This window comes from Oncorhynchus nerka, linkage group LG4 (genome assembly GCF_034236695.1).
Source record: "Oncorhynchus nerka isolate Pitt River linkage group LG4, Oner_Uvic_2.0, whole genome shotgun sequence".
NCBI classification, from domain to species: domain Eukaryota; kingdom Metazoa; phylum Chordata; class Actinopteri; order Salmoniformes; family Salmonidae; genus Oncorhynchus; species Oncorhynchus nerka.
This window is the reverse complement of record NC_088399.1, coordinates 42905969-42931627: the sequence shown is the minus strand read 5'-3', so window position 1 is coordinate 42931627 and position 25659 is coordinate 42905969. Positions and strand designations below refer to the sequence as shown.

Genomic DNA, 25659 nt, shown 5'->3' with positions numbered 1-25659 from the left:
AAACACACGCAAATCAAACACACACACACACACACAGCCGTTTACCTGCTGCTGGACAGGCACCTGAGAGGTCACCTGCTGGGCGGAGCCTGCGGGCTGCACAGGCACGGCGGTCTGGAGAGGGACAGTGGAGGCGGAGTCAGCGCCTGCCTCAGGGGTCTGCATGGCGCCTGCAGGAGAGAGAGGACACATTGGTCAACTGGGTACCACCAGAGCCATCGATGGAGGGGAGCACATTGATAGACGGACTATAGAGAACCACAAGCTCTTCTCTGGCCTGGCGCCAAAGTGGCAGAACAAAGTCCACTGCAAAGAACTCCACAAGCAACCTTTGTCTCAATTTGGTTTAGATGCACAGTACCAGGACAATTTAAGTGCTAACTAAGGAGTATCTGGGTCTGGGAGTATAAAATCAATATCACTCACAGAGACATGAATTCTAGATTATATCTATGGTATTACTGTACCCATGTTGACGAATGAACAGGGGCTGTAGTGGAGCGGGTCGAGAGTTTGAAGTTCCTTGGTGTCCACATTACCAACGAACTATCATGGTCCAAACACACCAAGACAGTCGTGAAGATGGTACGACAAAACCTTTTCCCCCACAGGAAACTGAAAAGATTTGGCATGGGTCCCCAGATCCTCTTAAAGATCTACAGCTGCACCATCGAGAGCATCCGGACCAGTTGCATCCCTGCCTATTATGGAAACTGCTCGGCATAAGGCCCTACAGCGGGTAGTGCGTACGGCCAAATACATCACTGGGGCCGAGCTTCCTACCATCCAGGACCTACAGTTGAAGTCGGAAGTTTACATACACTTAGGTTGGAGTCATTAAAACTTGTTTTCAACCAGTCCACACATTTCTTGTTAACAAACTATAGTTTTGGTAAGTCGGTTAGGACTATCGACCGATTAATCGGAATGGCCGATAAATTAGGGCCGATTTCAAGTTTTCATAACAATCGGAAATCAGTATTTTTGGCTGCCGATTTGCCGATTTTTATTATTATTATTATTATTTTATACCTTTATTTAACTAGGGAAGTCAGTTAAGAAACTATTCTTATTTTCAATGACGGCCTAGGAACGGTGGGTTAACTGCCTCGTTCAGGGGCAGAACGACAGATTTTCACCATGTCAGCTCGGGGGATCCAATCTTGCAACCGTACGGTTAACATTTAACATTTACATTTAAGTCATTTAGCAGACGCTCTTATCCAGAGCGACTTACAAATTGGTGCATTCACCTTAAGACATCCAGTGGAACAGCCACTTTACAATAGTGCATCTAAATCTTTTAAGGGGGGGAGGGTGAGAAGGATTACTTTATCCTATTAACTAGTCAACTAGTTAACTAGTCCAACGCAATAACGACCTGCCTCTCTCTCTCATTGCAGTCCACAAGGAGACTGCCTGTTACGTGAATACAGTAAGCAAAGTTAAGTTGCTAGCTAGCATTAAACTTATCTTATAAAAACACAATCAATCATAATCACTAGTTAACTACACATGGTTGATGATATTACTAGATATTATCGATCATGTCCTGCGTTGCATATAATCTGACTGAGCATACAAGCATACAAGTATCTAAGTATCTGACTGAGCGGTGGTAGGCAGAAGCAGCCGCGTAAAACATTCATTCAAACAGCACTTTCTTTGCGTTTTCCCAGCAGCTCTTCGTTGTGCATCAAGCATTGCGCTGTTTATGACTTCAAGCCTATCAACTCCCGAGATGAGGCTGGTGTAACCGAAGTGAAATGGCTAGATAGTTAGCGTGCGCTAATAGCGTTTCAAACGTCACTCGCTCTGAGCCTTCTAGTAGTTGTTCCCCTTGTACTGCATGGGTAACGCTGCTTTGAGGGTGGCTGTTGTCCTTGTGCTGGTTCGAGCCCAGGGAGGAGCGAGGAGAGGGACGGAAGCTATACTGTTACATTGGCAATACTAAAGGGCCTATAAGAACATCCAATAGTCAAAGGTTAATGAAATACAAATGGTATAGAGGGAAATAGTCCTATAATTCCTATAATAACTACAACCTAAAACTTCTTACCTGGGAATATTGAAGACTCATGTTAAAAGGAACCACCAGCTTTCATATGTTCTCATGTTCTGAGCAAGGAACTGAAACGTTAGCTTTCTTACATAGCACATATTGCACTTTCACTTTCTTCTCCAACACTTTGTTTTTGCATTATTTAAACCAAATTGAACATGTTTCATTATTTACTTGAGGCTAAATTGATTTTAATTATGTATTATATTAAGTTAAAATAAGTGTTAATTCAGTATTGTTGTAATTGTCATTTATTAATAAATAAAAATTGTCCGATTAATCGGTATCGCCTCTTTTGGTCCTCCAATAATCAGTATCGACGTTGAAAAATCATAATCGGACATCACTTTGTGCATGACACAAGTCATTTTCCCAACAATTGTTTACAGACAGATTATTTCACTTATAATTCACTGTATCACAATTCCAGTGGGTCAGAAGTTCACATACACTAAGTTGACTGTGCCTTTAAACAGCATGGAAAATTCCATAAAATGGTGTCATGGCTTTAGAAGCTTCTGATAGGCTAATTTACATAATTTGAGTCAATTGGAGGTGTACTTGTGGATGTATTTCAAGGCCTATCTTCAAACTCAGTGCCTCTTTGCTTGACATCATGGCAAAATCAAAAGAAATCAGCCAAAAAAATTGTAGATCTCCGCAAGTCTGGTTCATCCTTGGGAGCAATTTCCAAATGCCTGACGGTACCACGTTCATCTGTACAAACAATAGTACGCAAGTATAAACATTATGGGACCACGCAGCCGTCATACCGCTCAGGAAGGAGACGCGTTCTGTCTCCTAGAGATGAATGTACCTTGGTGCGAAAAGTGCAAATCAATCCCAGAGCAACAACTTTGTGAAGATGCTGGAGGAAACAGGTACAAAAGTATCTATATCCACAGTACAACGAGTCCTATATCGACATAACCTGAAAGGCCACTCAGCAAGGAAGAAGCCACTGCTCCAAAACTGCCATAAAAAAGCCAGACTACGGTTTGCAACTGCACATGGGGACAAAGATCGTACTTTTTGGAGAAATGTCCTCTGGTCTGATGAAACAAAAATAGAACTGTTTGGCCATAATGACCATCTTTATGTTTGGAGGAAAAAGGGGGAGGCTTGCAAGCTGAATAACACCATCCCAAACCATGAAGCACAGGGGTGGCAGCGTCATGTTGTGGGGGGGCTTGGCTGCAAGAGGGACTGGTGCACTTCACAAAATAAATGGCATCACGAGGATGGACAATTATGTGGATATATTAAAGCAACATTTCAAGAATTCAGTCAGGAAGTTAAATCTTGGTCGCAAATGGTCTTCCAAATGGACAATGACCCCAGGCATACTTCTAAAGTTGTGGCAAAATAGCTTAAGGACAACAAAGTCAAGGCCGTCACAAAGCCCTGACCTCAATCCTATAGAAAATTTGTGGGCAGAACTGAAAAAGCGTGTGCAAGCAAGGAGGCCTAAAAACCTGACTCAGTTACACCAGCTCTGTCAGGAGGAATGGGCCAAGATTCACCCAAATTATTGTGGGAAGCTTGTGGAAGGCTACCCAAAATGTTTGACCCAAGTTAAATAATTTAAAGGCAATGTTACCAAATACTAATTGAGTGTATGTAAACTTCTGATCCACTGGGAATGTGATGAAAGAAATAAAAGCTGAAATAAATAATTATCTCTACTATTATTCTGACATTTCACATTCTTAAAATAAAGTGGTGATTCTAACTGACCTAAGACATGGAATTTTTACTAGGGACTAAATGTCAGGAATTGTGAAAAACAGAGTTTAAATGTATTTGGCTGTATAAATGTATAAGGTGTATGTAAACTTCTGACTTCAACTCTATGTACTAGGCGGTGTTAGAGGAAAGCCCATTAAATTGTCAAAGACTCCAGTCACCCAAGTTATAGACTGTTCTCTCTGCTACCACACGGCAAGCCGTACCGGTGCGCCAAGTCTAGGACCAAAAGGCTCCTTAACAGCTTCTACCCCCAAGCCTTAAGCCTGCTGAACAATTCATCAAAATGGCCACCAGGACTATTTACATTGACACGCCCCCCACCTCCCTTTCTCTTCACACTGCTGCTACTCGCTGCTTATTACCTATGCAGTCACTTTACTCCTACCTACATATACAAAATAACTCTTCTAACCTGCACATTGACTCGGTACTGGAACCCCTTGTATATAGACTCATTATTGTTATTTTTATTGTGTTACTTTTTTTATTTTACTATTTTTACTTTAGTTTATTTGTAAATATTTTCTTAACCTCTTTCTTGAACTGCATTGTTGGTTAACGGCTTGTAAGTAAGCATTTCACGGTAAGGTCTACACCTGTTGTATTCGGCGCATGTGACAAATAAAATTGTCATTTGATTAGATGATTTGGTTCCTGGGAAGAAGCTTCTCTCAACCAATCATCTATGCACAACATGTACTAATACAGTCACAATACCATATCATCATTATTCTGTGGTATAATATGAATAAGAATACCGACTCTGTGTGTACAATAACTGTCCATTTGAGAGTCAGTGCTTAAGCAACTCATCACATTGAATGCACCGTTGTAATTCTGACTGCTGTGCTGCTAGAACAGGCAGCTGTGGCCAGCAGTACTGAATGTACTCAGGGTAGTGTATGAGTCAGTGGTCCGAGCAGAGAGCTCGTCTCCTGTCTCCGTGTTCACAGCAATAAAAAAACAGTTAATATTTAACAGCCCTAATGAGCTTATCTTTCTCCCTCTGCTCTCACAAATCTGTTCCCTTCACATCTTCCAACGATTTTTTATCATTCAGACATTTGTTGATTAATTCTTGCCAAACACATTTAGGCTAATTTTGTGAAAATGTGGTCGTATTTGTCAAACCACAGTTTTTACTTTGTTCTCAGCACCTCGGCATTGGAACACATGCATAGGTGTCCAAAAATGTAGCTGGTGTCAGAGATTTAGAATCCATCTTTATTGGCTAACGACCCAACCCTGAACACACAGAGCTACGGTGAGATGAGGACTTGGGCAGAGGGAGACATTCACAGTAAAGCAGCATGTAGGCTAATCATAGAACAGCCACCTCTCCTCCTCTTGCTCTGTCCTCCGCGGTGACCCCCCACACACTCCCCCTCATCTGCTCAACTTAGTTTCCATGACCAAGCCTCTCCTGGTTAATTAACCTGTCTCCTAAGAGCCCTGGATCTCTCCGGGGTCTGCCTGTCCTCCTCCACCCCCTCTTCTCTCCACCCTACTACTCATCCTCTCTATCTTCAGTGATATACCAGAGGTTGTGTTCAGATGCATTTCTCCCTTCATAGTGCATGATAGTACAGCACAGTATAGTGCATGATAGTACAGCACAGTATGGTGGATGATAGTACAGCACAGTATAGTGCATGATAGTACAGCACAGTATAGTGGATGATAGTACAGCACAGTATGGTGGATGATAGTACAGCACAGTATGGTGGATGATAGTACAGCACAGTATAGTGGATGATAGTACAGCACAGTATAGTGCATGATAGTACAGCACAGTATAGTGCATGATAGTACAGCACAGTATAGTGCATGATAGTACAGCACAGTATAGTGGATGATAGTACAGCACAGTATAGTGCATGATAGTACAGCACAGTATAGTGCATGATAGTACAGCACAGTATAGTGCATGATAGTACAGCACAGTATAGTGCATGATAGTACAGCACAGTATAGTGCATGATAGTACAGCACAGTATAGTGCATGATAGTACAGCACAGTATAGTGCATGATAGTACAGCACAGTATAGTGCATGCACAGGGTGTCAATCAGCGTAGTTTCCTTTTAACTCAGGAGGCTGCATTGAATTGAATATTATTTTCTTCCATCCTGTATTGTTAAAACACTAAAACAGTTGAGCACTGATTCAGACAGGTGGTTCTCCATGCTGTTCACAGAAAGAACCAGAGACCAGTCAGTCAGACCATTCCGCTCCTGTTCTGCCATCAGTCAGGACTTTCAAACTGAAACCGCTCAGTTGAAGGAACATAGTCTATACTTTGATGGTGCAGCAGGGGTTTAAGAAAAGTGTTCCCCTTGTTTCTATAATGTATTAGCCTACCATTTGATAAAACCAAAGACAGAAAGACTTAAACAATCCTGAAGAGCTCTCAGCATCCATTGAAGATAAAAAAAATCCTGCATGATTCAAGACATTTTATCGTTCCATCTGATATGGCCTTTTAATGTCGCTCAGCAAATTGCATATGTTCTGCTGGTAGCGTGACAACATGGTCTAAAAAGCTCCAAAAGCCCAGGTACCTGATCACAGGGCGATGCTAGTAGGAAGGCAGCAGACGACAGAAACTAACATGACAGTGACAACCAGTGCCAGGTAGGCCTGGGACGGTCATGGAATTTTGGATGACTGTTATTGGGCAGCCAAATGTTTGAATAGCCTATTTGCAGATGTTCTCCTCTCCTCTGCTGCTGACTGTATGTGATGCCATAGATATAGAATGAATAGAACGGGCATACCCATTCAAGGTCAATGATGGCATAATGGGTGGACTGGCCGCCATTGAGAGTGTACTCATAGGAGCAAAGCAGGAAGTAAAAAGAGGAAGTGTACCCATCAATATGTGCTGTGATTTGTTGATTCAACTCAACCGACATGACAAAAAATACATTCCATTGAATGAGCCACATCAGTTATTTGAATGAACATTCTACATTACCATTGAAATGATTGCATCCCAATACGAGGCAGCCATTGAGAGTGTATCCATGAGTTCACCAGTCAAATACTGTAGATGCCGTAAAGGAGTCAATGGAACGCAGATAGTTCCATTGACCAGATTGGCTCACATTCAACTGATCTGACAAAGTGGATATTCGTCAAATCCGTCATGATTTATGTATTGTAACAGGCGCACAATTTTTATATATTGAGATGTTTTCCACTGCATAACATGTCGAACTTCAACAAGTCTATTTTCAGGTTTAGAAGAAGCTAAAAATGCCAAATGTATAAGCTGGTTAGCAACAGTGGTAGAAGTGAGTCATTTTTAACTGTAATGCAGTTGATTAGTAATGATAACATGAACATGTGTTGGGGTTGACATCCATACAAGCATTAGACTCAGATTGTTACCTCAACATAGTGTGAAATACACATATAAACAATAGCCTAAATGTAGCCTAATTTTGCTGGGGGGCAATGAGGAGACTAAGGATCTTTTCCCCACCGCCCTTTCCTCCGCGCGTTTCCATGGCAATTCCATTGTTTTGGTCGAGTTCGTTTGACCTCTTTACTGCATCTATTTGCCAGGGTTAGAGGTTCCAAGCCTCTTCTATAGACCCCGTTGGTATTAGATAGAACGTCGCGACCCATCCCGCCTGTGGGGAAAACAACCTGTGGTTACCCACAATAGGCTACCCCATTAACTTTTTCAAATGCAGTACTTGTTGTCTGTTTGTTTTAGTCGATTACAAAACTACATTTAAGAAAAATATAACATGTCTAGAGATTCATTTTCAACATTGCCTGCTCCCTGGCGTTCTCACTACTTAGAAAAACGTATTATTGTTGGGCTTTCCTCATGCCCCCTTTCATGACGATGTTAGCAGCCACTTGAGCGCTAGCTAGTTAACATTACACGTGCCAAGACTAACAACACAAACAAACGGACTATACAGTTCAGCTGCAAGTAGTGAGTGGAGTTACAAACGGACTATACTAAACAAGCTATGTCTTACCTGTGATTTAATGTTTCCCACACACATATCTACAGTACGTGTAGACTCCTCGGACACCGCATCCCCCACACAGAACTCACAGGCTCTATTTCCCTACGTGGGAGCACTGCGAACCAGAGGTCATGATTTTTGACACGGGTACATGTACATTAACTAACACAGCAGCTTTTCGGCATGTTTTGTTATTTCTGTATAACAAAAAAATGTATGACGAAGTTACCTCTTTTACAATGGGGGTCAATAGAAAATAATGTTGGTTTCCCCCAATTTGTTGGCGTGAGTACCGACTGGGACCATCAACTATATTTCAATGTGTGCTGCTGCTGCAGGCATGCGGGCGTCACCTAGGCAACCGAAGACTCGTTTGCTACAACACTTTGCTTGAGCAACAAAGTTTATTCACACTGTTAAGAGTCCACGTCACCTCAAAAATGGATTCCACCGCACAAATGCCTGGCCATCCCGTCTTCAGTTCTTTTATAACCATCAGTTACGTGGTTATATGGTAAATTGTGCCAGTCTTTGTGCCAGGGAGATGCTGCTGACATGGCAGTCAAGTGATCCATTCAGAGGTTGTCATGCTTTCTCTTTTTAGTCTCTACAGGTACCATTTTTATTCTGCTCAATGCACCTTGTAGTAGGAGAGGCCCTATCGGCCTCTACTACACCAAATCCACCTGCTCCCTGCAGCCTGCCCCTGATGATTAGGAGATGAGGAGAGGATTGACTTTCTGGATGTAAACAGGGCACCTACCTCCCCCCCCCCCTTCAGCTTGCTCTCGCTCCCCTGTGGCCCACTTAAGCGCTGTGCTCAACTGAACAACTGCAAGCTCTACAAGCCCACGCAGGAACAAAGGCCAGAGAGGAGGGCAGCACTCGCCTTGCCTCTCCTTCACCCTCCCCCCGGGTCCTTCCTCCCCATATGACTGACAGCTGGGGAAATAGGGGGAACAGGACTTATTACATCAGACGATCAGAACGAGATCTATAATGTTATCTCACCACATTACCACAGTCAATAATATGGGCAACTTTAATGGCATGATCAAAACAAAATATGTTTCAAGTCTAAAATGCTGTTAATGCCTGGGATATCCATTGTGAGCATGAGACTGGTAGCAAGTGGATTGTCCTCAACCTAAAATGTACGGATGAATGTCCAGAAACAACATGCTTTAGAGAGGAGTTGTAACACTGTGAAAGAAACACAAGCCCAAATAAAGAGGCAGGTCTCCTTTGTATTGATCTCATTTCCTTCCTGTCTCCATCATGTTAGACCTGTGGCCATGTTAGGCTGGCAGTGATAAAAACACTGTCTGAAGCTGCAGCATTAAACAATTTCCTTCACAACTATGGAACAGGGTTGAGGTTAGTGATAAAGTACACCTTGCAATGTAAAAACAGTGTACACAGGCTGCTGTGCGTGCAAATAGCACAGCAAAAACCCCAGTTGATGCTGCTAAGCCATGAAAATGGATGGATGAATAATCAAATGAATCAGCGGCTCTTTAAGTGATTAGAAATGGAACAGGATCCAGTGAACAGGTGGCATGGTTCTATTGTTGCCCACCCAACACCTGACTTCAGGTAAGTGGTAACTAGCCGTTTCTGACATCCTGTCCTCTGTCCACAGAGGTGTGTATGCCATTATTGCCTTATAATAGGCTATAGGCCTAGGCCAGGGATGGGCATCTTTGATAGGGGTGGGGGCCACAAAAAATCTGCAGTGGCTCGCGGGTCTACATATACCCACAAGGAACATTTTGTTGGGGGCTTCCCCCAACTTGGGAGCAAAGCATGTTAGTGGCCCCCCTCTTGACAGCAAAGTGAAGTTTCAGAGTTCATTTCCTGCTATTCTACAACAAAAAAATTCCATGGGGAGTAGAGAAAATGTTACCGTTTTAATGCAGGTTTGCTGCAATTCTACACATTTTGCCATGGGGTGGAGCGAATATTTGCAGTTCTTAATATGACATCTGAGTGAGAGTTCCTAACAAATCAATGGGGGCCCGGATCAGTAATTCGACCATGCTTGCTACAAGTTAAGATAGCTGGCTGCTAGACTAACTTACCAATCTAAATAGTTTTTGACATGGTCTAATTTGAGTGACTGTCAGTGACCGACAAGATAAAAACTGCTGATGCACAAGATTTAAAAATTGCACCTTGTATATTCTACTATCCTAACTCTCAAATGAGTCCGATATATATATATATATATATATATATATATATATATATATATATATATATATATATATATATATATATATATATGACAGACATACAATCAGTCAAAAGTTTGGACAGACCTACTCATTCAAGGGATTTTCTTTATTTATACTATTTTCTACCTTGTAGAATAATAGTGAAGACTATGAAATACTATGAAACTATGAAATAACACATGGAATCATGTAGTAAACAAAGCAAAGTGTTAAATAGCAACAGGTGGCTATTTGAAGAATCTCAAATATTTGCTTAACACTTTTTTGGTTACTACATGATTCCATGTGTTATTTCATAGTTTTGATGTCTTCACTATTAGTCTACAATGTAGAAAATAGTAAAAAATAAAGATAAACCCTTGAATGAGTAGGTGTCCTAAAACCTTTGACCGGTAGTGTACACAAATATATTTGTGTGTGTGTGTGTGTGGGGGGGCACCAGTTATCCATCCCTAGCCTAGGCCCTATTTTTTACAATGCAAAACAATAGTGTCAATTTTAGTTAAAGTAAGTTATTGCTGTGATATGAGAACTGGAGTCCTCATATCACAGCAATAACTTACTTTAACTAAAATCAAGCTGTGCAAATAATCATTAAGCTAATTAATTTCAGTAAAATTCATTAGCTTATTTTCCATATGTTGCCAGTCTGTTCCATTCATTTGGGATTGAGGCCTGCTTATGTGTCTTATCGCATCATGGTCCACACAAATTCATTGGAATATGGAGTGACAGATTGAAATGACTTTATTGTGAGATGCTACCCATATAAACTTGCAGTAACCATGGAAATGGTCATATCTAGCCTAATTGCAAGCTTGGTGGGCCTATAGCCTACCTACATATATACCAGTCATTTCTTGGCATGTTTGTCAGGGAAAGACTTAGGGTGGCTCAAAAACAATTAGCCTAGGTGGTCAGGAGTCCCACTAAGACCCACTGTGCACCTGTCCCCCCTTCCACCTCTCCTCTCGACACACACCTGTTCCTCTCCCCTAGGTGGGAACAGAGGGCTGCGGCTGGCTGCAGAGAACACCCAGTGGACTTGACTGTAGAGAATGATGATGCAACACAGAGAACCATGGAGCTTTTCCTTCCTCACAACAACCCTGGAGCTTTTTCCTTCCTCATCCAAGAGGCCATAAGAGGGGTCCAAATCCATCTATAGTCAGCCAAGAGGCCATAATAGGGGTCCAAATCCATCTATAATCAGCCAAGAGGCCATAAGAGGGGTCCAAATCCATCTATAGTCAGCCAAGAGGCCATAAGAGGGGTCCAAATCCATCTATAGTCAGCCAAGAGGCCATAATAGGGGTCCAAATCCATCTATAATCAGCCAAAAGGCCATAAGAGGGGTCCAACTCCATCTATAGTCAGCCAAGAGGCCATAAGAGGGGTCCAAATCCATCTATAGTCAGCCAAGAGGCCATAAGAGGGGTCCAAATCCATCTATAGTCAGCCAAGAGGCCATAATAGGGGTCCAAATCCATCTATAATCAGCCAAAAGGCCATAAGAGGGGTCCAACTCCATCTATAGTCAGCCAAGAGGCCATAAGAGGGGTCCAAATCCATCTATAGTCAGCCAAGAGGCCATAAGAGGGGTCCAAATCCATCTATAGTCAGCCAAGAGGCCATAAGAGCCACAAAACCACTAGGAGGAAACGGATCACATATAGAGATCCATGTGTCTCTACACTTTCATTGACAATTTGCTTTAAAACAACACAATAATGCATCATTAATGAAGTCAAAAAAGATATGCCTGTAAGGAGTAGCATGAGAGGAAAGCATCATTTAATCTGGGCAGTAGGCTTACACACCTGTCTTGACTGAGCAAACACCAAACCGGCATTCTGTTTAGGAAGCCTAAGATATTTCCATACTGTAGATTCGTAACTTTTCATGCAAATTGCAGAGGTTTAAGAGAGTAAAAAAGGGTGTCCAAAAGCCATTTTAATGATGTTTTTAGTGGAGAGGCCGACTGGGATATGGCCCTGATAATAATTACAAGCCATCCAGCCTATTCCAGTAATAATAATAATCATTCACACTTTGAGAATCTGACTGTCATGTCTTTCATTATTCCAGCGATTCCATACTGCGCTCCATTTTTATGGACGGACAGAAAATGTAGGCCTTACGAAATGACAGCTGGAAACCTCTGTTAGAAGATGTGTGTGTAATATTCAAACGTTATGAACTTTGTATTCCGTGCCATAAGTTGTCTGTAATATACAGAAATCCAGGCTTTGACATTTGCCGATTTCCTCAGCTTGGTTGGATCAGTGAGTCCAAAATGCAGCTGAATCGGAGTGGTTCCACTTCCACTTTTTACTAGCCTATCAACTACCTACCCCACCACAGCAGTAACAAATAAACAAACCTGTCATAATCAGGTTCAGTTTGTTTCTTCATCTTCCAAACAGCAGTAAACTAATATTAGTCTAATGTTACATTGTCAATGAAAGGAATGTGATACATTTCCACGTAACAGGACCCATGTGAAGTTCATAAGAGGATATCAAATTGGGTGTCAAATGAAAGCAGAGAGTTTATATTTTGAGGAAATAAAAGGCATTGATGCATTTTTATAAAATGTTACTTCTTAAAAATGTATGGCTTTGATTTCTGGTCAAACGGATGGAAAAGGGTTCTTCCAAAACATCTACCTCAAAAAGTATTATCAAGGTAATATATCAAAACAATGATGTTGAAGTAAAAAACCCTGCCAACTAATATCAACACTTGTACTTCATTTTCGACAAATGATTGGCCTTCTGTAAGTTTACCAAAAGCACATATCTTTAAAGATATTTTCTCATTTCTCTCATGAGGGAGGATAATACAAGTTCACAGAAGTAACAACGTAGACCTACCTATTACTTATGGGCATAGTGTTTTTATTGATATACATTTTTGTTTATGAATTATTAAGTGATTAAAACTCAGATCAAATCATTTGCGTCCGTGAAGTTTTGAAAAGCGTATTTGTTACTCAAATTACAACAACATGCATATGCAGATGATACAGTCTTATACTCAGCTGGCCCCTCCCCGGATTTTGTGTTAAACGCTCTACAACAAAGCTTTCTTAATGTCCAGCAAGCTTTCTGTACCCTTAACCTTGTTCTGAACTCCTCCAAAACAAAGGTCATGTGGTTTGGTAAGAAGAATGCCCCTCTCCACATTAGTGTGATTACTACCTCTAAGGGTTTAGAGCTCGAGATAGTCACCTCATACAAGTACTTGGGAGTATGGCTAGATGGTGCACTGTCCTTCTCTCAGCACATATCAAAGCTGAAGGCTAAAGTCAAATCTAGACTTGGTTTCCTCTATCGTAATCGCTCCTCTTTCACCCCAGCTGCCAAACTAACCCTGATTCAGATGACCATCCTACCCATGCTAGATTACAGAGACGTAATTTATAGATCAGTATGGGTGCTCTCAAGCGGCTAGATGATCTTTACCATTTCGGTCATCAGATATGCCACCAATGCTCCTTATAGGACACATCAACGCACTCTATACTCCTCTGTAAACTGGTCATCTCGGTATACCCGTCGCAAGACCCACTGGTTGATGCTCATTTATAAAACCGTCTTAGGCCTCACTCCCCCCTATCTGAGATATCTACTGCAGCCCTCATCCTCCACCCGTTCTGTCAGTCACATTCTGTTAAAGGTCCCCAAAGCACACACATCCCTGGATTGCTCCTCTTTTCAGTTCGCTGCAGGTAGTGACTGGAACGAGCTGCAACAAACACTCAAACTGGACAGTTTAATCGCAATTTCTTCATTTAAAGACTCAATCATGGACACTCTTACTGATAGCTGTGGCTGCTTTGTATGATGTATTGTTGTCTCTACCTTCTTGCCCTTTGTACTGTTGTCTGTGCCCTATAATGTTTGTACCATGTTTTGTGGTGCTACCATATTGTTTTGCTACCGTGTTGTTGTCATGTTCTGTTGTTACCATGCTGTGTGGTCATGTGTTGCTGCCTTGCTATGTTGTTGTCTTTAGGTCTCTCTTTATGTAGTGTTGTCTCTCTTGTCGTGATGTGTGTTGTGTCCTATATTTACATGTCATTTATTTTAAATGTTTATCCCAGCCCCTGTCCCCACAGGTCTTTTGCCTTTTGGTAGGCCGTCATTGTAAATAAAAATTTGTCCTTAACTGACTTGCCTAGTTAAAACATGTTTTTTTAAAGACCATTAAAAGCCCAATGAATCCTCGCCTTTGTGTAATGATTTAACTCCCACCGCTCGTGGGACATTTATTTTGAAGGCACGTATAAATAACAACTGCACGAGGACAGACAGTGACTGACACCCACACATCACAGTTAAAAATACTAGCTAGCTAGAAATTGCGCAAAAATATGTTTTTTTTTAAAGATTTCAAGAAAAGGAAATTAGACAATGAATGTAGGGTGTTCCAGCAAGAGTGGACATCGAAATATTTCTTTATTGAGGTATCAGGGAAAGCAGTGTGCTTAGTGTGCAAAGAGAGCATCACTGTCTTGAAAGACTACAACTTGTCCTCGAAACTTCCAGACGAAGCATGCAGAGAAATATAGGAATATGTCTTCTGAGCAGAGGGCAAGTGCATCGAAAGAGTTGCACAAAACCGCATTCAGCAAGCGACGGAATTGCGAGAGCTAGCTATGTACTGCCCCACAAAATTGCTAAACATAGCAAGCCATTTGCTGAGGGCAATTCATTGAAGAATGTCTATTTGCCCCGACAAGAAAGAGCTGTTTGTTCGTCTTGACAGGGAAATATTTTCAGTGACACAGCATGTCGAGGACATCGCAGAGAATATGGAACAACAGTTGAAAGGCAAGGTAAAGGATTGCACCTATTTCTCCTTGGCCCTGGATGAGAGCATTGATGCATGTGACGGCACAGTTGTTGATGTTCTTATGAGGCATAATCCCAGACTTTGATATTACAGAGGAGCTTGCTTCAGTGCAGTCAATGAAGAGCACAGCCACGGGAAAATGTTTATTGGAGGAGGTTAATAAGTGTGTGGCAAAGCTGGAACTGAGTTTTTAAAAAGGTATCCAGTGGGACCACTGATGGGTGCCCAAACTTGACAGGAAAAAACGTTGGCAATTTTAAAAGGATACCAGATCAGGTAGCTGAGCTGAACCCAGAACAGAAAATTATTTTCCTGCATTGCATTTATTCATCAGGAGCTGCTCAGTAAATGTGTTCTGAAAATGAGCCATGTTGTGGACACAGTCACTAAAGTGGTAAACTTCATAAGAGCAAAATATTTTACCACAGGCAGTTTGTATCACTGTTGGAAGAGACAGAGTCAGGTCATGCAGATCTCCCCTACCTCACAAACGTGAGATGGCTGAGTTTGGGGAAGGTGCTTAAAAGGGTGTGGGACCTATGAGGTTTCTGTGTTTTACACTATAGCCATTACCATATATATGATTGAATATTATCTGCTGTTGGCTTGTGTGGATGTATGTATGTGTTATGCAACATAGCTGACTTGAAACATTGTTAAAAGTTTCAAGGCCATGGGCCTTTCTCATGATGGAAAAGTAGCATGAAGACAGGAACTGTTCAATGAGTTGGGAGGGGGGAACATTCAGAGCGGGGTGTTGCGAGAACAAGCGGTCTTTTGTTAGATAACAGGAGCCAGGTGCGAGATAACGGTATGAGTGCATGGATGTTCTTCGCAGCAACAGTTACATCTATCAACAGAAGCGCCAAGAGGCGGGGACCCGCCTGCAATAGGCTGAGCAAGTTTAAACCACGCCCAGTCTCTACTGTGATAGGCCAACAGACGGGTTGGAACTGTCTATCACAGTATAAAGAATACTGTTTACATACATCTTGTCAGTTCTCTGTTTTGCCCTGCGAGGTGGGACAGAGAGCCCGTATATACGAAAATTGCATTTACCACTTATTGCTTAGCTAATAAAAAATACATAGTATACAATCGGTGACTCATTGTCATATTTATCCTGATACCAGATTCGAATTGACGCAACTCTAACAGACCTGAAGTCAGAGATTGCTGAGTTTTTGCAAATGAAAGGAAAATATGTGGATTTCCCTCAACTGCAAGACAAAGAATGGTTGGCTGACTTTGCCTTCACCATGTACATCATGGCCCTCATGAATGAACTGAATTCCAAGCTACAAGGGAAGGGCCTTTTTGCACATCAGATGCACAGCCTTGTCAAAGCCTTCAAGGAAAAATTACTCCTCCTGACCCGCCAAGTAAAAGCCAACAATCTCACACACCTTCCGACACCACTAGAGACGTATATATCGCTGCTGCGCGCTTTGAACTAGAGATGCATGATATATCGGTGAGCATATCGGAATCGGACGATATTAGCTAAAAATGCCAACATCGGCAGCGGCCCGATGATTAGTTTAACGCCAATGTGCAAAACCGATGTCAAAGCTGACGTGCATACCTATAACATAAGTAGATGGCATGCATACCTATAACATAAGTAGATGACGTGCATACCTATAACATAAGTAGATGACGTGCATACCTATAACATAAGTAGATGACGTGCATACCCATAACATAAGTAGATGACGTGCATACCCATAACATAAGTAGATGACGTGCATACCCATAACATAAGTAGATGACGTGCATACCCATAACATAAGTAGATGACGTGCATACCTATAACATAAGTAGATGACGTGCATACCTATAACATAAGTAGATGACGTGCATCCCTATAACATAAGTAGATTACGTAATGACGCCACGAAAAATACAGCACTACACGGAACAAAAGCAGAAAAATACTAAGCGCACACTTCCAACAACTAAACAAGCTCAAGTCAAGCAGTCATTTGAAAGAGTAAGAAAATTTCAGCAAAATCCATTAACGGCAAGATAATGGCATTCATTGCCCTTGACAGTCAACCGTCCTCTGATGTTGGCTTTCGCCGACTGGTCAAGCCGCAATACACATTATTTTTCAGATGTTGCCCTACCGGAGTTACACAGTGTTGTTGAAACGTACATCAATGAGCTACTTGCTATGGGCGTCACTGCTATTAGCTTCACGACTGACATTTGGACCAGCGATGTCAGCCCCATGAGCAAGCCGAGTCTGACAGCAAAGTGGGTCGACGAGGATTTTGTACTGAGGAAAGCCATATTGTATGCTCAAGAATGAGCTGGTTCTCATACTGCCATTTCAATGGCATTTGAGAACATGTTTGAAACCTGGAAACATGAACACACTCCTAGCGCCATTCGAACAACTGACTCGAGAAACAAGCTCATCAACTGCATCTGCAGCAGATGTGATACCCCGTGTGATACCCCCTGTCATGGATTGAAATGCCTGCTCAACAAAATTGCCGACACAGACCGTGGTGTTAAAACTTACAAAAGTCCTCAAAGCAGTGAACAAGCGATTCGGTGGCATTCTCGCTGAGCCTCTTTACTGTGTCGCCACCATGCTAGATGCTAGGTACAAGGACCACTACTTCTTTAACAGGCATTCTCGCTGAGCCTCTTTACTGTGTCGCCACCATGCTAGATGCTAGGTACAAGGACCACTACTTCTTTAACAGGCATTCTCGCTGAGCCTCTTTACTGTGTCGCCACCATGCTAGATGCTAGGTACAAGGACCACTACTTCTTTAACAGGCATTCTCTCTGAGCCTCTTTACTGTGTCGCCACCATGCTAGATGCTAGGTACAAGGACCACTTCTTTAACAGGCATTCTCTCTGAGCCTCTTTACTGTGTCGCCACCATGCTCGATGCTAGGTACTAGGACCACTACTTCTTTAACAGGCATTCTCTCTGAGCCTCTTTACTGTGTCGCCACCATGCTCGATGCTAGGTACAAGGACCACTACTTCTTTAACAGGCATTCTCTCTGAGCCTCTTTACTGTGTCGCCACCATGCTAGATGCTAGGTACAAGGACCACTACTTCTTTAACAGGCATTCTCTCTGAGCCTCTTTACTGTCGCCACCATGCTAGATGCTAGGTACAAGGACCACTACTTCTTTAACAGGCATTCTCTCTGAGCCTCTTTACTGTGTCGCCACCATGCTCGATGCTAGGTACTAGGACCACTACGTCGATGCAGACAAGAAACAGGGTTTACGTGAGATGTTCCATACACAGCTGGACAAGATGGAAACGGACACAGAGACAGTGCGCACCGAGGAAGAGAGGTCACGGACAGACAGAGCTGAAACTTCACATGTATGATGAAATCCTGGTTGAGAATATAACAACTGAACAAATGAACAACAAGTAAGGTGAAAGAAATAGGTTTTGATTATGTTTTACTGGTAATGGGGACATACGTAAATGCGTGTGTGGTGTGGTGTTTGACCTTTATTTAACCAGGTAGGCTAGTTTACAACTGCGACCTGGCCAAGATAAAGCAAAGTAGTGCGACACAAACAAACAGAGTTACACAGAATAACACAGAATAAACAAACATACAGTCAATAACACAATAGAGAAAAAGTCTATATACAGTGTGTGCAAATGAGGTAAGGGAGGTAGGCAATAAATAGACCATAGTGGCGAAATAATTACAATTTAGCAATTAAACACTGGAGTGATAGATGTGCAAAATGTGAATGTGCAAGTAGAGATACTGGGGTGCAAAGGAGGTAAACAATAACAGCATGGGGATGGGGAAGTTGGATGGGCTCTTTACAGATGGGCTATGTACAGGTGCAGTGATCTGTGAGCTGCTCTGACAGCTGGTGCTTAAAGCTAGTGAGGGAGATATGAGTCTCCAGCTTCAGTGATTTTTACAATTCGTTCCAGTCATTGGCAGCAGAGAACTGGAAGGAAAGGCGGCTGAATGAGGAAGTCTTTGGGGGTGACTAGGGAAATATACCTGCTAGAGCACGTGCTACGGGTGGGTGCTGCTATGGTGACCAATGAGCTGAGATAAGGTGGGGCTTTACGTAGCAAAGACTTATAGATGACCTGGAGCCAGTGGGTTTGGCGTCGAATATGAAGCGAGGGCCAGCCAACGAGAGCATACAGGTCGCAGTGGTGGGTAGTATAAGGGGCTTTGGTGACAAAATGGATGGCACTGTGATAGACTGCATACAATTTGCTGAGTAGACTCTTTCCAAAGATTAGGAGTCATTTTCAGAAGATGTTTGGGTCAACCTATGTATGTGAACAGACATTTTCAGTGACGAAATATAACGAGTCAAGGCACAGATCATCTCTTACTGATTCTCACCTCTCAGCAATTGGACGCATAGCGACGTCAGAAACTATAACTGATTTCACTGCTCTAGTCAATGCCCATCAGAGACTTCACTCCTCACGCTGATTGAGTAGTTTAAACGTAAATGTTGAGCTCTCTCTGTGTTTTTGTGCATAACCATTAACAAGAGTTCTGTCCGTGGTGCTGAATGCACAGTGTACTTTCGCTCTGTGTAGTTCATTGCATGTTAAATAATGAAAATACCTACCAAAAGGAGAACATTGTGGTTTATTTCTGTGCATGTTAAAAAATTTGAATAAGTAGCATATCTGGACGTGATTTACAGTAGATATATGTCAGCACAGTCATACACATGTATAATCCTGTAATATGATTCTGGCCCACGATGGCAAAAATATATTCTAATGTGGCCCTCCATGGAAAATAATTGCCCAGGCTAGACCCTTGAGACATTAACTTAATCTACATAACACAAGATTGTACATGGTCATGTGTAGTGGCCTTTCAGTGGAGACCTTCCTGCTTTTGCACATGGGTGAGTGTCCAGCTGTAGACTGGTGGTGAATTGGAGATGCTTAATGCGAGTCTGAAAGGAGAGTTTACAGTCTAACCAGACACATTTACATTTACATTTAAGTCATTTAGCAGACGCTCTTATCCAGAGCGACTTACAAATTGGTGCGTTCACCTTAAGACATCCAGTGGAACAGCCACTTTACAATAGTGCATCTAAATCTTTTAAGGGGGGTGAGAAGGATTACTTTATCCTATCCTAGGTATTCCTGAAAGAGGTGGGGTTTCAGGTGTCTCCGGAAGGTGGTGATTAACTCCGCTGTCCTGGCGTCGTGAGGGAGTTTGTTCCACCATTGGGGGGCCAGAGCAGCGAACAGTTTTGACTGGGCTGCGCGGGAACTGTACTTCCTCAGTGGTAGGGAGGCGAGCAGGCCAGAGGTGGATGAACGCAGTGCCCTTGTTTGGGTGTAGGGCCTGATCAGAGCTTGGAGGTACTGAGGTGCCGTTCCCCTCACAGGAGCTTCAACTGGAAGCCAGTGGAGAGAGCGGAGGAGCGGGGTGACGTGAGAGAACTTGGGAAGGTTGAACACCAGACGGGCTGCGGCGTTCTGGATGAGTTGTAGGGGTTTAATGGCACAGGCAGGGAGCCCAGCCAACAGCGAGTTGCAGTAATCCAGACGGGAGATGACAAGTGCCTGGATTAGGACCTGCGCTGCTTCCTGTGTGAGGCAGGGTCGTACTCTGCGGATGTTGTAGAGCATGAACCTACAAGAACGGGCCACCGCCTTGATGTTAGTTGAGAACGACAGGGTGTTGTCCAGGATCACGCCAAGGTTCTTAGCGCTCTGGGAGGAGGACACAATGGAGTTGTCAACCGTGATGGCGAGATCATGGAACGGGCAGTCCTTCCCCGGGAGGAAGAGCAGCTCCGTCTTGCCGAGGTTCAGCTTGAGGTGGTGATCCGTCATCCACACTGATATGTCTGCCAGACATGCAGAGATGCGATTCACCACCTGGTCATCAGAACACCTAGGTATTTGTAGTTGTCCACATATTCTAAGTCAGAACCGTACAGAGTAGTGATACTAGATGAGCGGGCAGGTGTGGGCAGCGATCGGTTTCCCCCCCAAGACACTAACCTCATCTACATAGCTCATGTACAAAGCAGTACAAGTTTACGGAGTGACTGATTCAAAACAGTAATATAAAAATATAAAACCCAAGATGCAATGTGTTGGTTGGTACATGTTTCATGAGCTGAAATAAAAGATGCCCAGAAATGTTCCATACGCACAAAAAGTTTATTTCTCTCAAATTTGGTTTACATCCCTGTTAGTGAGCATTCCCTCCTTTGCCAAGATAATCCATCCACCTGACAGGTGTGCCATATCAAGAAGCTGATTAAACAGCACAATCATTACACAGGTGCACCTTGTGCTGGGGACAATAAAAGGCCACTAAAATGTGCAGTTGTCACAACAATGCAACAGATGTCTTAAGTTGAGGGTGCGGGCAATTGTCATGCTGACTGCAGGAATGTCCACCAGAGCTGTTGCCAGAGAATTGAATGTTAATTTCTCTACCATTAGCTGCTTCCAACACCATTTTAGAGAATTTAGCAGTATGTCCAACCAGTCTCCCAATCGCAGACCACATGCAACCACGCCAGCACAGGACCTCCACATCCGGCTTCTTCACCTGCGGGATCATCTGAGACCAGCCACCCTAAGAACTGATACAACTGAGGAGTATCTCTGTCTGTAATAAAGCCCTTTTGTGGGGAAAAAATGAATTGATTGGCAAGGCCTGGCTCCCCAGTGGGTGGCCTATGGCCCTCCCAGGCCCACACATGTCTGAACCCTTGCACAGTCATGTGAAATCCATAGATTAGTGCCTATTGAATTTATTTCAATTGAGTGATTTCCTTATGTGAACTGTACCTCATGTTGCATTTACATATTTGTACAGTATAAGTACAAATAACCAGACAAATACATTTGCAGACCTTTTAGATATGTATTTACTACCACATGAAGAAAATGGTGCAACGTAAAAACAGGTGAAGTGTGATGAAAAGGGGAAATAAGACTTTTTAAAACACCAGTAACACATGAATGAGGAAATAAGTATAAAAGAACATGCAAAAAAAAAAGAAAAACTAAATTATCCACCACCCTAATGTATGAATAATATATATTTTTTAAAGCACAATCGTTTTTGGAGTGAGACAAACAAGAGACGTTGATCAGCAGGAATAGACACCATCCTTGGCACCACGACGTCGTAGACAGCCTTTGCTGGACACTGCTGCGGTTTCTGGAACTCCTGCTGCAGGCATCCACGCGCTGCATAATGTCAGTGTCCAAAGGATCCCAGGCGGTCTTCCTCTTCCGGCCATTGGAGCTGGGCCGGGGAGATGGGATGGAGGTTGATGGAGTTGCAGGGCAGAGAGCACGGGTCTTTGCTAGCTGGGGAGATGATGAATCAAGGGGCGATAAACCACCTGTAGATGGGGCCCCTCAGGGCTCAGCTCCATCTCCGGACTGTCCAAAACACCACAAAAGCAGATGGTGAATACAATGCAAGCAATCTTAAATCATCTCCATGGACTCCTTTGAGTTGAAATGTTTACCCAAAAGAAATTATTTCATAAACATCTCAATCTAATTAACACACACACACACACCACTCTGTAGGTTTTCTGGTGTTTGAACTAGCCCTGTCAGTCAGTATGATAACACAGCCACTGAACATTTTCCACACTCACAATTTTGCCCATTCAGAAAAGAGCTGATTTCACATGTTCTAACAAGGTCCGCTAAACATAAGATCACAAACACACACACTGACTGCCCAAAAGGACTCGGCTGCGTGACGAGTACATACCGTATCTGGCATATTGGTGTCTGTCTGATGATGCTTCACGTGAACACGAAGCCAATCTAGTGGTCTGACAATCGGTGGGACAGACACCAGCGGCAGACACCCACTACTCATCTCCTTCACCTTTTTCAGATTGCGAACATACCGGTCCCGAATCTTTCTCCATGTTTCTTTGATATCAGTACCGGTGTTCAAATTCCGTGATATCTCCCTCCAGCTGTTGTCTTTTGCTTGCTTGTCCGAATACAACCGCATCAAAGGGTTGTAAACGTTCTCGTATTGTCTCACCAGCTCGCACAGACGCTCCTCCAAACTAAACATAGAAATAATTGCGCTTAGCAAATCTCGAAATAAAAAGGCACAAAAAAAGGTTGCAAATAGTAGAACGAAGAAGCAGAACATCGATCTCTTCTGTGTTTATACCAGAAGGGATACTGGAAAGTATGTGATTGACACACAGGGGTGCGACTTCCATTGCAAAACTCACTCAATACTGCCCCTCAGTCTTTGCAAGGAATGATAAGTCGGGTCTCGATTTCCAGGTAGGAAAAAAATGGGTTAAATGACGGAGCTGCCCTTTTGTGACAAAAGAACGACATTGCAACACTGCGCTCCGTCGGCCATTTGTGTATTATATGTAGATCCCTCAATGTTACTTACCCATGAGTCCCCTCTCTCTCTATTTACTCTAATCAGCATTCCCACCCACTGAGCACCGACCGACACAGGACATCCATGGATGTTGAAAAGTAGTTGAAATTTGGTCAGCCCGCCGTGGCCTTGATTTCCCTGTCCACGGACGTTTTTGGTCCGGTCTGGACCATGATTGGTTCTGATTTGGTCTGGTCACCAATCATAGACATCTATGTTTCACAAGTTTAACAGCACAGTACAGAAAAGTAGAGTATAGTTCAGTACAGCAGAGTTTAGTACAGTAGACCACACTAAAGAAGAGTACAGTATAATGTACTGAACTATACTCTACTCTGTGATGTGCTGTAGTACTCTACTGTGCTCTATTGTACTGTGATATCCAAACTTGTGAAACAGACAGCTATGATGTTTCAGATTTGGTCCGGTCCAGACCAACCAAATGTGGTCTTGTTTTGGGTGGAGCTCATTAAAATAATAGTCAGTGTGTAGAATAACACCCATGAGGTATATGCAAAGGAGGATGTTGCATATTTCTACCTTTGTGTACGTATTCAGGTTACATCACCGTGAAGAGAATGAAATGCATATCCATAATTATTCATTTCTGTGTAGTACAGATCAGGGACCCACAATGTAATTCTGTTACTGGGTGTAAATACACTTCACTTACTGTAGTTCAATAACCAAAAGAGATTTCTTCAAACTCAAATGGCTCCATTTTTTAAAGCTGGCTTTAAGGACCCACTAGTGTCAAACACACGTTAGTTTGTGATTTTAAAAATGAGCGCACTGGCATTTTACAGCCCTAATGCCAGGTTTGGCAATTTACCTGTCTAACATCAGTTCACTTGGCCCCCGACTGGCGCAGCAGTCTAAGGAACTGCAACACTTCAGATGCTGGTTCGAGCCCAGGATTTCAAACTCTCCATGGCCCAGTCTGTGATACCTACATATTTCAAGCAGTCTACCATAGTCTCTGTGCCCAAGAACGCCAAGGTAACCTGTCTAAAAGACTATCATCCTGCAGCACTCACATCTGTATCCATGAAATGCTTTGAAAGGCTGGTCATGGCTCACATCAACACTATCATCCCAGACACCTTGGACCCACTCCAATTCCCATACCGCTCCAACAGATACACAGATGATGCATTTTCTATTGCACTCCACACTGCCCTTTCCCACCTGGACAAAAGGAACACCTACGTGAGAATGCTGTTGATTGATTACAGCTTAGCATTCAATACCATAGTGAAGTCGAAGCTCATCCCTAAGCTAATGTCCCTGGGACTGAACACCTCCCTCTGCAACTGGATCCTGGACTTCCTGACGGACCGCCTGCAGGTGGTGAGGGTAGGCAACAACACATCCATCATGCTGACCCACAGCATGGGGGCTCCTGAGGGCCCATGCCAAGTGCCCTCAGATACTAAAAAAGTTATACAGCCGCACCATCGAGAGCATCTTGACTGGCTGCATCACCTCTTGCTTTGGCAACAGCTTGACATCCGACCGCAAGGTGCTACAGAGGGTAGTGTGTTTGGCCCAGTACATCACTGGGGCCATGCTCCCTGCCATCCAGGACCTATATACCAGGCGGTGTCAGAGGTAGCCGCAAAAAATGGTCAAAGACTCCAGCCACCCAAGCCACAGAGTGTTCTCTGCTACAGCACAGCAAGCTTTACCAATGCACCCAAGCCATAAGACTTCTAAACAATACTGCTAAAAATCTAATCAAATGGCGACCCGGACTACCTGCATTGACTCTTTTTTGCACTAACTCTCTTGCACCGACTACGCACACACACTGGCTGTACACACGCTGAGCTGTACATTACTTACATCCCAACACACACACACTACATATGCCCACACACACAACATGCACACTGATGCCCCACACTCACAAACTTTCACACTCACCACATACGCTGCTGCTACTGTCTATTATCTATCCTGTTGTGTAGTCACTTCACCGCTACCTCAAATACGTCGTACACCTCCCCGCACAGCGACTCAGTACTGGTACTCCCTGTATATAGCCATGTTATTTTCTACTCCCTATATATAGCAATGTTGACTGCAACACTCCAAACATAGGCTATTGAGCAAACACTGGATTGTTTTAATTTTTAATGTGTCTATTACTCGTTACTGTAGCCTATGCTATTTAATAAACTACAGTTTCAATCCACAATGGACCAGGATATGAATATTCCATGCTGAACTGGAGTTGATCACAATGCAAATGTCAATAACCTACATAACTTGAGACAAATGCCTGCAGTATTAAGCCATGGAACGTGTTGCGTTGATTGGGGAGTGAGTGGTCAAACCCTTGTCACACCTACAA

General features: G+C 43.0%; 1 protein-coding gene across 4 annotated transcripts in view; it reads right to left on the bottom strand.

Moving 5' to 3' along the window:
• The window catches only part of rfx3 (regulatory factor X, 3 (influences HLA class II expression)), a 59728-nt gene that overhangs the window by 30212 nt on the left and 3857 nt on the right, over positions 1 to 25659 (bottom strand). For all 4 annotated transcript variants that reach the window (XM_029654990.2, XM_029655002.2, XM_029654995.2 and 1 more), the window contains exon 2: positions 46 to 170. In XM_029654990.2, coding sequence (XP_029510850.1) covers positions 46 to 165 — 120 coding nt within the window. In that variant the 5' untranslated portion in view covers positions 166 to 170. The remainder of the gene's footprint in view (positions 1 to 45; positions 171 to 25659) is intronic.